Source organism: Antedon bifida, chromosome 10 (genome assembly GCF_963402885.1).
Source record: "Antedon bifida chromosome 10, ecAntBifi1.1, whole genome shotgun sequence".
Classification (NCBI taxonomy): Eukaryota; Metazoa; Echinodermata; class Crinoidea; order Comatulida; family Antedonidae; genus Antedon; species Antedon bifida.
Window position 1 is genome coordinate 1,015,329 of NC_136235.1, and position 12,709 is coordinate 1,028,037.

General features: G+C 32.6%; 1 protein-coding gene across 1 annotated transcript; it reads left to right on the top strand.

Moving 5' to 3' along the window:
• Positions 1 to 433: 433 nt before the first annotated feature.
• LOC144854166 (histone deacetylase 1-like) lies at positions 434 to 8,547 on the top strand. Its single transcript, XM_078712061.1, has 12 exons — positions 434 to 536; positions 1,167 to 1,279; positions 1,737 to 1,854; positions 2,392 to 2,605; positions 3,042 to 3,183; positions 3,577 to 3,669; positions 4,334 to 4,442; positions 5,198 to 5,447; positions 5,629 to 5,879; positions 6,247 to 6,340; positions 6,820 to 6,881; positions 7,278 to 8,547. Exons 1-12 carry the CDS (start codon positions 491 to 493, stop codon positions 7,391 to 7,393), a joined length of 1,608 nt encoding a protein of 535 aa, XP_078568187.1. The 5' UTR covers positions 434 to 490; the 3' UTR covers positions 7,394 to 8,547.
• The last annotated feature ends 4,162 nt before the right edge of the window (positions 8,548 to 12,709 follow it).

The window sequence follows — 12,709 nt, forward strand, 5'->3', positions numbered from 1 at the left end:
TAAAGATCAAAAGTTATCGAACATTTTTATTACAAAAACATCGACTTCTAATATTTATAATTAGGGTTATGATTAAATTATGACCACGACCACTCGATCGGGATCACTATAACGTGGTTGTTATTATATTGTCCGTAAAATAGTAATACTGTATAGAGAGGTGCTTCCGGTTACTATCCTTAATGTGACCCCTTCCAAAAATCCATGACATCCTATTGTATGCCTACTCGTTTACATTTTAATAATATTCTTGTAGTTCCCTGTAGTCATTTTTTAATCAACGTATACTCGCGCCACTACTGTACTCTTCCTAATAAAAATTGGTCTCTGATGAATAGATTATTTGTAATGTCGCCCTCTCCCGTTTAAATTATAACCCTAATTATAAAAAAAATAAAAGAGAGGCTATCTTTCTAATTTGCATATTTGAGGGCCATGGACTCTTCCATTTTCATTGTCTGGTAGCGGTTCTTCAAAATTAAATTCAAAGATGTCTTCAACTGCCGGTAAAAAACGTGTTTGTTACTATTACGATGGTAAGTAATTACAAATATTATTTAATTATATAAAAAGTATGTAATTATTAGTATGTTTGAAAGGTTGCAATTGTATAAATTGCAACAACATTTGCTTGAATTCGAAGCGAATCCTAGGCTGAGAAATCATGCTTCTTTCATGAGCGTCCTGTCGCGATGTAGATCCGCATATTACCCGGTACCCGGGGCCTGTCGTACCGGCGTGGTAGCGGGGTATCGTCCGACCTAATGAGGCCTAACGACTCTAAGTAATAACACATTATACTGTATGTAAAACAAGCAGTTTATTGTTACATATAACTTTGATTACATTTTTGTAACAAAACTGTCACTGAGATTTCCTATTGTGGTGGTTAAAAAAAACAATTCATTTTCCCAATCAATCATGTTCAATTTTCATATACATACAAAATACAAGAAAACAACTCCATCAATTTTTAATTTATAGGCCCAGTTTGTATTCTATTTGGAATTTGATGAATTCATAAGTAAATATAAAATCATCGTTAGAGTATGATGCTGATACAGTTAATTAATATAGTTTTATTTAGTGATATAAAATCGTAAATAATTGTTTATTTTGTTAATTTATTGTTAATTATTTTATGTTACTCTTCTTGTTTGAAACAGGTGACATTGGTAATTACTATTATGGTCAAGGTCATCCAATGAAACCTCATCGTATACGCATGACCCACAATCTACTACTCAACTATGGGTTATATCGCAAGATGGAGATCTATGTAAGTAATTATTTGTTGTCAATAAAGCTGTTTATTTTGTTTAGGATTTTAAGAGTGAATTAAGAAATCTAAGATTTGAGTGTATTTGTAGATTGGTGGTTATGATGCTTGGCTACAGTACCAATCCAATGACATCTAATGACAAGTTACAACTCCACTCCTAAAGACTTGTAATAAGACTTTGTTTATGTAGAGCATCTTGTGTGTATGTTTGTCTTGTGAACAGGATTGCCACCTTTAAGAAGGATAGTGAATGAATTCACTTATAGTTATCCTTGGTAATTTGCCTAAATATAAAAAGAAAAATCGGGAATCAATTGAGAAAACACATCTGAATGTCCCACAAATCAAAAGCTCCCTAACAATAAATGGACAGATAATATCTTTAAATAATAATGAGAGCAAAGTTATAATGAAAATGTTTTGATCCTTACTTTATTGTATTTTTTCAATGCAGCGCCCTCACAAGGCTGTACAAGAAGAGATGACAAAGTACCATAGTGATGATTATATAAAATTCTTGCGCACAATCCGACCTGACAACATGTCAGAGTACGCCAAACAAATGCAGAGGTGTAAGTAGAAATGCCAAGAATGCATTGATTAAGTTTTGCTTAGTTATCACATTTTGTTTGTTGTTCACTCATCAAATACAATATTACAAATACATACATACAACAGACAGGGTGAGAGCAAGAGGATAACCCCTATAAGCTCTTGTTTCAATAGGGGATATCATTGAGTTGTACCAATAGGTGTTAACAATACCACTACTTTTTTTAAAAATCCAGTTACTTTCTATGATAAACGTACAGTACACACATGTAAGGATGAAATTACCTAAAATCTTACAATTTGAATTTAGATTTTGTCATGAGTTCACTGCTTTTTTTTTATCATTTCACATTTTTTTAAAAATATTTTTGATTGATAAAACAATTACTCACTCTCATGAATTACGTTTGGCATTTCATTCACATTTATTTGAAACAATCCAAGAAAAAAATAACAACCATACATTTACAATAAGTTAAAATGGTAACAATAAATAGGAACTGTTTCAGGGATTGGAAACAGAAGTAAAATAACTTTTCACGTTATTTTTGTGTTAGTTAATGTCGGTGAGGATTGTCCCGTGTTTGATGGCCTCTATGAATTCTGTCAACTCTCAGCTGGAGGTTCTGTTGCCGGAGCGGTGAAGCTTAACAAACAACAAACAGACATCGCCATCAACTGGGCTGGTGGTCTTCATCACGCTAAAAAGTCTGAGGCTTCAGGGTTCTGTTATGTCAATGATATTGTCCTTGCCATATTAGAACTTCTCAAGTAAGAATCAACATTTTTTCCATTTAAGGAAATCCTTGTAACTTTAAATCCACTTCTGCTGTTACTTAATAACAATTTGTTTTTGCAATGATATAAATTCATATGATTTACCTTCTGATTGAAGCTGTTTATTGTATTACATAAAGTATCGTGCCTTGCTGCACAATACTGTGTTTTCCCAGTTTGTCAATGAATATTATATGCATTCTCTGTCACAGTCTGTTGTTATTTCCCGACTGGCCCAATTTCTAAATTTAGTAATGGCCTTTAGTATGGCCCACTTTTTTGTCATTTTAGATGACAATTATTTTACATTAATAATATAAAGAGAATTAAATCTTATTGTCATTGACTGTGCACATGTGATTATGTTGCCACATCAGCAGTGCACATTAAGTTGAATAGTCATTAAAATAAATGGTTTATTTTTTCAAAGATACCACCAACGTGTTTTATACATTGATATTGACATTCACCATGGTGATGGAGTTGAAGAAGCTTTCTACACAACTGATCGTGTTATGACCGTGTCTTTCCACAAATATGGAGAGTATTTCCCTGGTACAGGTGACCTCAGGGTAAGGTGCTGTTCAGTTATCATGTGTATTATATATTGAGGGTGAGAGTATTTCCCTGGTACAGGTGACCTCAGGGTAAGGTGCTGTCCAGTTATTGTGTATTATATATTAAGAAAGATATTCGTATAACTACTACTGAAACCCTTTGTTTAATTTTCAAGGAGCCACGTATTTGGTCAGACTTAAATATATATATTCAAAAATTCTTGTATGGGACTCATGACTTCTAGATTACAAAATTTGACCAATTACTATTATTCATAACCATATAGTGACTTAAGTCGCTATGTCATATGTGATTAATACACTATAAATAGCCCATGATTCATAACGTTTTTAGCTGTCATAGTGGTTTTTTTCAACCATCATATTTTTATATGATTTTTATTGCAGGATATTGGAGCAGGACGTGGCAAGTACTACGCCGTCAACTTTCCTCTCAGAGACGGTATTGATGACGAATCCTATGAACAAATATTTGAACCTGTAAGTTTGTTTCTCAAAAAAAAAGTGAATTCACTCTAATGAATGATTGAGGATTTGGTGAGAGAGAGTGAATTTACTCTAATCTATGATTGAAAGGGGTTCTTAAGCACTGTCAACACTATCAAACTAGTTGAAAAAAAAAAATATTGTAGGATATTCCCAAATATGGTAGTGATATGACATCATCATGTCCATATATGGGCACAACACATTTTAATATACCTTCTTCTGTGAGCCATATTATCACTGTTATTGTGACACATTGAACTGAACTTTGACACAAAGAAATCGTAGCGTCAATGATCACATTTTGTTGTCACATAAAATTTGATACTGTAGACAAGACTTTAGTTTCTTAATAAGATGATGATGCTATCAGCACAATTAACCGATAGCTGTAGGCTATTGGTAGAGTATGCATCAAATTCATAATAATAGTGATTTAAATTAATACAATTCATAATGCATGCTCAAGAAATGAAAAACAGATACCATTATGTTTGAACTTTATACATTATTTCAACATTTATTATGTATTCTCGCAATTAAACATTAAACACTCTCAGTTCTATTCATCGTAGTAGTTATTACATTCAATGTTACATTTTATGATTGCTACAGATATCATTATAATGTAGGATGTTTTATTACCACTTTTTTGTAGGTTATATCAAAAGTAATGGAGATGTACCAGCCAAGCGCCATTGTTTTACAGTGTGGTGCTGACTCGTTGTCTGGGGACAGACTTGGCTGTTTTAATATTACACTTAAAGGTAATAAATATACACCTTAAATTGCTGGTAAACGGAACGCAGTTATGTGGGTTTTGTTCTAGTTTGGTAGGTTATAGGTTTCATGAATCAGTTTCCTAAACAATCTTCTTATATTAATTGATGTTTGGTGTATTATTTCAGCTATCTGCTAAGTTAATATTGAAATTGATTGAAATATATATTTATACTGGGTAACCTCTTCAGTCAAAGACTGGTCTCCCAGAGGGCCCAGTTGATGATCAGTGACTGTGATGTACTAGTACACCGGGGTAACCCCCTACTCGTCTCGAAAGATGTACTAGGTTCTTTAAAGTGCACACGAGCTAGATGTGTACACTGGACCTACGGTTTATAGTCCTTATCCGAGAAGACTCGTTCTACCACCAAAACCATGGAGTGAGTGAGTCTCGAACCCCTGCCGATGTTATGGCTACGTAATTACGGTTCCTAGCCTATAGATAACCATCATAAGTTTGTATACTACAAACATGATGAAATATACAAGTATACAAACATCAAACTACAGTGGGTGGTTTAATATTATCAAGCTAACTTTTAAGTTAACAGACCGTGACATTGCGCAAATGCTCTAGTCTCCTTCGTCTATCGTCCCAAGATAAAAGCTTGCTATATACTTAAATTTAGAAAACGCGAGAACTTTATGCACCCATCAGTACAGTGAAAGTGTGATTAACTATTAAAGAAATTTTAAATTATTTTCTAATAATACACAATCTTTAATTGTGTATTTGCAGGTCATGCACGTAGCGTTGAGTTCATGAAGAAATACAACCTACCGTTATTGATCCTCGGTGGCGGTGGATACACGATCCGTAACGTTGCTCGATGTTGGACTTACGAGACTGCTGTCGCCCTCAATGTAGATGTGGCTAATGAACTACCGTATAATGATTATTTTGAGTACTTTGGGCCAGATTTTAAACTCCATATTAGTCCGTCTAACATGACCAATCAAAACACGCCAGACTATTTGGAAAAAATCAAGTGAGTTTCCATCAAACCAGACAATTATTATGTTTGTGTATTTTATTGTTTTGAGATGAATAGATGAAATGAAACAAAACTGCCTCATAACTTCTAATATTTGTATATATAAAACAAATGTAATTGGCTAATGAATAAAATGATTTAATAATTGCCACGTTCTATATTTCTTTTTATTCAGGACACGATTATTTGAGAATCTGCGTATGATCCCGCACGCACCCGGTGTTCAGATGCAACCAATCCCAGAAGACGGAATGCCAGAAGAGAGCGACAACGAGGATGAGGACCCGGAGAAACGTATATCTATCATGTCACATGACAAGCGCATTGCTTGCGATGAGGAGTTCTCCGATAGTGAAGATGAAGGCGAGGGAGGAAGAAAAGATCATAAAAGTCATAAACGAAAACCTAAACCAGAGGACAAAGGAGGTAATGTGCTAATATTTAAAGAAGAACATGAAGAATAATAAAAAAGATTTTTAATAGGCCATTTCGCAATTTTAATCCGGTTACTCACTTCCGTAGAAAAAAAATTTGTTTTCGATTATAAAAGACAAAATAAATTAATTCAACCAAAAACCTGGGGACAATTATTTAAAACTCATCTATTTAAGTTATCTTTTGACTAATTTCTCTCTGTTTGTAAAGCACATTGGGGCTATTAGCATAATGCGCTCTATCAAGCCTGATTTATTATTATTATTAATATCTTTAATACATATTTAATAAAATGAGATTGTAGTTGTTAGCATATTTGCAAATTCTTAAACTGTACTACACCTTTTACTTGTATTAGATGTAAAGAAAGATGAAGGAGGTACAAAGGATGACAGAGCATCACCAGCTGGATCTAAGGACTCTAGCAAGTCATCAGAACTACCAACTAAAGAGTAAGTTACCTTTCTTATTTAATTAACTCTTTTAAGGAGGTTACTTGTATATACAGACATAGATGAGATTATTTCTCTGTTTACTATCTGATCTAAAGTCAGCTAGAGAGATGTAGAGTGACGTGGTGTGCAGAAAGTAAATTAGTAACCCGTAACAAAATCTAATGACGAATTGGCTTTAAAGCTCTGTCTACACTATCACATTTTATGTAACAAAGAAAGAAATGTGATGTGCCCATATATGGACATGATGATTTCATATCACTACCATATTTGGACATATCACACTTTTTTTTGTCAAACTAGTTTGATAGTGTAGACAGAGCTTTAGACATTCATCATATCACCACCATATTTGGGCACATCACACTTTTTTTGACAAACTAGTTTGATAGTGTAGACAGAGCTTAAGAATGAAACTGATGCAAAAACACCAATAATTTTGTATTAATTAACATAAATTAAACATTAAATTTTAGGTCTGACTCTGTTAAAAGCACTGAGGAAAAAGCCGACAGTTCTGAAGCAAAAATGGACACTGGTATGTCTTGAGTTTTATGTTTGGTTCTGTAAAATGTCGTCTGGTGTTAAAACATGAATTAAGTAGTGATGCAAGCCATGCTAAGTGAATTAGGACCCCAATGGAAATAAGTTTGCCGTTTCGGTACTTTATTATTATTTATTTTATGTCAGAATAAAGAAATAAAAAATAAATGTACAGTGTTTATATCCAATCAATTTTAATTTTCAGTGAATGTCTAAGCATAGATTTTCTTTCTTGAGGAAAACAAAACATAATATTCACAAACTGACGTACAAGTAAAATGAATATTATTCACTTAATCTATTGCTTTAATATTGGCTTTGTTTGAAGACCAACAATCAAATTTTGTTGTTTAAATGTATATGTTTCATATATTTTATTTCTACTAATCAGGTGATTCCAGTCAACAGGTCAAGGAACAGACCAAATCCACAGAAAGCTCTGAGACCAGTAAAAACAACTCACCTCCTCAACCGCCACCACCAGCGGAATCTAAGATGGAACACTGAGAATCTTGCATGACCTTTAACCCCTCCAGACTTAACTTATTTCATGATAGTTCAGATAATACAACATAAGTAGGTTTACTATAAAGGCGCCCCATCATTTTTATAATCCGGAATAAACTTTAAAAAGAAACCTAATAAGTGATAATTTAATGTTTCAATGTGAAATGATTCCTAAATCGTACAGAAGCAAAACTGTAAATTGCATCAGTTACTTATTTACAAGTTTATAGTTAAATTTGAGGTGCTTTTCTATTAAACCTACTCTATTTTGCTGATTGAAATGTTAAGCCTTTATTTTGCACAATTCTGGGTTTGGGAAGCTCAATCCCAAATATGGTGTTCAACGGCTGCACCATGTTACCCCCGTGCTCAATGTCTTCTACTTTTTCTATTTAACAAAATTCAGACTGTATTTGTTACCTATTTTTATATATTTTTAGTGAATGTAAAATCAGTGACCTATTCTGGTGTAGAAATTAGTAATTGTATAATATGTTGTAGGAAGATTGATCAGTTTACTGATGATGATACAATTTAAATTTGTCAAATCATACAACAAGCCTATTAGTAGTCTGTTATTACATATGCACAGATGTTGACTATTTCAATGATGCCAAGAAAACCCTTGAACTCTGTCTACACTATCAAACTTTATGTGACAAAAAATAAATATGATGTGCCCATATATGGACATGATGATGTCATATCACTACCATATTTGGGCACATCACACTTTTTTTTTTCAAACTGATGTGATAGTGTAGACGGAGCTTTACAAACCGTTCTTTCATTTTGTGTGCATAGAAAACTGTTTTTGTCAAAAAAAAGAATGTTTCCCAATCATCATTATTTTATTGTTTTTATTTTGTCATTAAAATTGTTAAATTCCAAGTATTATCACCTTTTTAGTTTATAGGATTCCATTTCCAAACAACACAGGAATATTCTCTTTTTTTGTATAGACTTAGTAACTATATACACAGTATAAATAATATGTCCAGTCGCATACTTTATTTTGATTATGGGAGAGCATCTTATATCTATTAGTTACTGCAACTAAACTATTTTTGTGAATTGCAATGTTTACTAAATGTTTTAAAAACTTTTTCTTTAATTAAAATAGTCCAGAAATAAATGTTTTGACAAAATTTCAATTATTTGTAGTACTGTATTTTGTTACTTTTAGTCAAATGAAAAATATGTCTAGACTATTTTTTCTACTATTTAGAAGTGTGTATTATTAGGCTGGCCCAAAGGTGTCCGGTATTGAGAGAGTCTACACTATCAAATTTTATGTGAAAAGAAGTGCGATATGCCCAAATATGGTAGTGATATGCTTACATATGGTAGTGATATCATCATGTTCATATATGAGCAAACCACATTTTTGTCATACAAAGTTTGATAGTGTAGACAGAGTCTTCAGTCAGGCTTATTCACCACAAATATGTTCATGGACCAATTATAGCTACCTTTGGTGGGTAGGTAAGGATATTACTACAGACTTAGTGTAAAGCTCTATCTACAAACTACACAATTAATCTTTAGGCACATGATCAAGGATCACCAAACTAATCACTGTCCTATTAGATAGGTGGTAATACCCTGATACAGGGCTACTGTATTTTGTGAACCACTTTACTTTGTCTCGAATGATAAACTGGGTTCTTTAAAGTGCATACAGGCACCCTGTGTACACTGGACCTACGGTTTATAGCCTTTTTATCCGAGAAAACTTGACATCAGAACTAGGGGGAAGTCGGCCTCAAACCCATATTGTTGGCTCTTTAGTATGGTAAACGGTCTCCCCCGCCTACCTTAATTTGACCCGTCCAATGGAGCACCTTTGTTTACATGAATAGAAATGCTTCTCACAAGAAGTTGTCTCCCTTCCCCAGAAGACAAAAATAAATTACACATTTCAAAAGCTTTTCTGATACAGACAATAATTTAATCTTACATCATGCCAGATTTCACTTATACTTGCTGTAAAAATAAAATAAAACAAACATTTTTAGTTCTGCATAATTTACAGCATACAGAATGCCTCAATACATCAATGTTCTCTAGGTAATAGAGTGTTTATACAAGAGGTCATACGGAGGTCATATTATACGTCATTATATTATACAAATCTTAAAACTGGATTAAATCAAGTACAACAAATAAAACTGGAATTTCTTTTTTTTGTAAGAAACAAAAATAATATCAATTTTGAAGAATGGACAATTTGTAACAAAATAATGAAATTTAAAATTACTATTTTCACAATTTATTTATAATGAACATATTAACTAAACCATGCTCTTAAGCTGCACATGGCCATGTCACATTCAACGCTGCCACCCCCACCCCCCCCCCCCCCAACATTTTCCCTAAATATATCTACTGTAGGTGGAGTGATAAAACAGATTCGATCAAAACAAAATTTCCATTGCCAAACCCATGTTTTAGTATACAATATAGTTACATCTAAAACCTCCTACAAATTATATACTTAATTTTTCCTAGAAAACATTGATCAAGATTGGCATGGATGATTGAATAACAAGGAAGGAAGTGAAAATAAAATTATTTAAATTTTGATTATTTCTTCTCAGAACAGATGACCCTCTGAATGATTTCCTTAAAATCAAATATTCTAAAAAGTAAAGGTGGTACACAAAAAATACTTCCACCCCCCGCCCCACCCCCTCCATCTCATTTACAAGGCCTAATACTGGATACAGTAGATGTATATCCTATGATTTAGACACTCTATCCAATCTAGCGCATCATGTAACAGATTATATGGTTATACCATCTGTACTTTATTTGCCAAGTCAATACTCTATCTTATTCATTAAAATCACAATAATCACTCTTTGATCAAAATATGGAAGCAGTTCAAACAAGTGACAAATCCATCTAAATTTGCAAAACACAGATATAGTTCGCAAATTAGTTAATAAAATATGATAAAAAAAATAAACTTAATTAATAAATAATTGCCTATTAATGTACAAGATAGGAACACCATAGTCGTTATACTTTTAGTTGGCATGGTTACAAACTATGATGAGAATAACATGCACCACTAGAGTTTGAAAGACAGAGCAAACATGTTTACAAACATTTCTACGAAAACAAAATTCTAATCATTCAAAAATAAAATTAAACTATAAACATTAATGCCATTAAATCTAAATCACAACTACCCCTCCCCCCATTGTTGCATATTAATAGTAAAGTAATAAAATTAAATTAATCAACTAATAATTACCAAAGCTACAATATTTGTTTTTATGTTTAGCCTCATATTGTTTGAATTGGTTGGTTATACTATAGGTAAAACTTACAGCAATGTAGTAATTAGCATTGCATTGTGGGAATAGCATTGCATCATTCTGTGACTGAGGTCACTTGGAGCTCAGCTCAGTTTTTTGACCTTTCATAAATTACAAAAACTTAAAATTATAAGTTCAAGCAGGTTCATTTCTCTTTTAAATATAAAATGTTATAATGTGTTTTGCAGAAAACATACAATCATTATCTTAAATACATACAGAATATACGTACAGTATTAAAAGTAAAATATTTATATGAATGCAAACAATAAATCCTGGTCACATGTACAAATGCAAAAAGGGATGTTTGATATACAATTTTATTATATTGCAACCTATTCACATTTGTACCTCACAGGATAAATGTCTTATTATTTTATTGGATTTTGATATTATACAGTAAGTAGTAGAAAACATTTCATTATGGTCACACTCAATTGACCTACAAAGCCTAACTTTTAAAACTGAGCATGTAAAGGCCAACTCAGACAGCATCTCAAACACCTCGCCAGGCCTCATCTTGCAATGCTGTCAGAGTTGGCCTTAAGCCTACTAAACTATTATAGCCAGATAGGTTTAAAGATCAGAAGCATACAATATATTTTAGTAGAATAAACCATTGATTTTGTGAACATTTCCTGGTTGAAATGCAGTATAAAGCCTTGTCTACACTATCTAACTCTATGTGACAAAAAAATGTGATATGCCCATATATGGACATGATGATGTCACATCACTACCATATTTAGGTATATCATTACCATATTTAAGCACATCACACTTTTTGGGCAAACTTTGATAGTGTAGACAGAGCTTTATACCAACATATATATATGTAGTATATTGAAGTTCAAGTAAAGTTCCACACGTTCTACATGATATATGGGTATACTATGAATGACTACATCATGTGAGGATAACCACATCATGTGCAGAAACCCATTCAGTATGTTTAGTTGCCAGCTAATCCAAACTATAAAATACTATTAAACAAAGAATCTACATCTTTCTAAATGTTTTACTTAACCACAACTAGTTGTATACTGAATTGAAATTTATAAAATATAACTTATTTAATATCAATGTGTTTTAATAAATGTTTGTACTGTACTATTACAATTTAAAAATAAAGAAACCCAGATCAACTGTGTCTCTCTGTTACAAGGTTTCCTTCAAATTCATCGTCATTTTCACTAATATAAACTTTTTTATGCTGGAGAGGGATATTTGTTGGTAGTGGGAAGTGGGGATATATTATTTTATTTATGAATTCAATCCGTGTTTACTACACATCATACATTCTATGCTTGGCACAGCCTCTACAATATCTATGGTCATTCTGACCACCACACCGGAAAATAACACAATGGCCATTCTGACCACATCAGAAAATGACACAATGGTCATTCTGACCACCACACTGGAAAATGACACAATGGTCATTTTGACCACCACACTGGAAAATGACACAATGGTCATTCTGACCACCACTGGTTCTGTACAGTAAAATTGTCAAGACTTTTCTATTCTATAGTAAATATTGCAAACAACCAACCAACTTAAACATCTTCAGTAGATCTTAATAACCCAGCTGTAATTTTATTAGAAAAATTGAAACACAGTTTCATTCTGATCTATTGGACATTCCATTTTAAAATAAATTTTCCAACATACAAACAGGCCTCTATGTAAATACAGTACTACCAAGATTGGAAGAAGAAGAACAACAACAACCTACCATAGCCAATACACAGAAGCAGTAACAAAATGATAATTAGTTCAGCAGATAATGGAGGTGATAATTGAAATGTAACAGAACTAAAGTAATTCTGTTATGTTACAGAACTAATTCTGTTATGTTACAGAACTAATTCTGTTATGTTACAGAACTAATCTGTAAACCAAAACATCATTATTTCAACATACGAAAATGTCTTTATAAAACACATATGTGTATACAAAATTGAATAAAAACAAATCATAATATTTG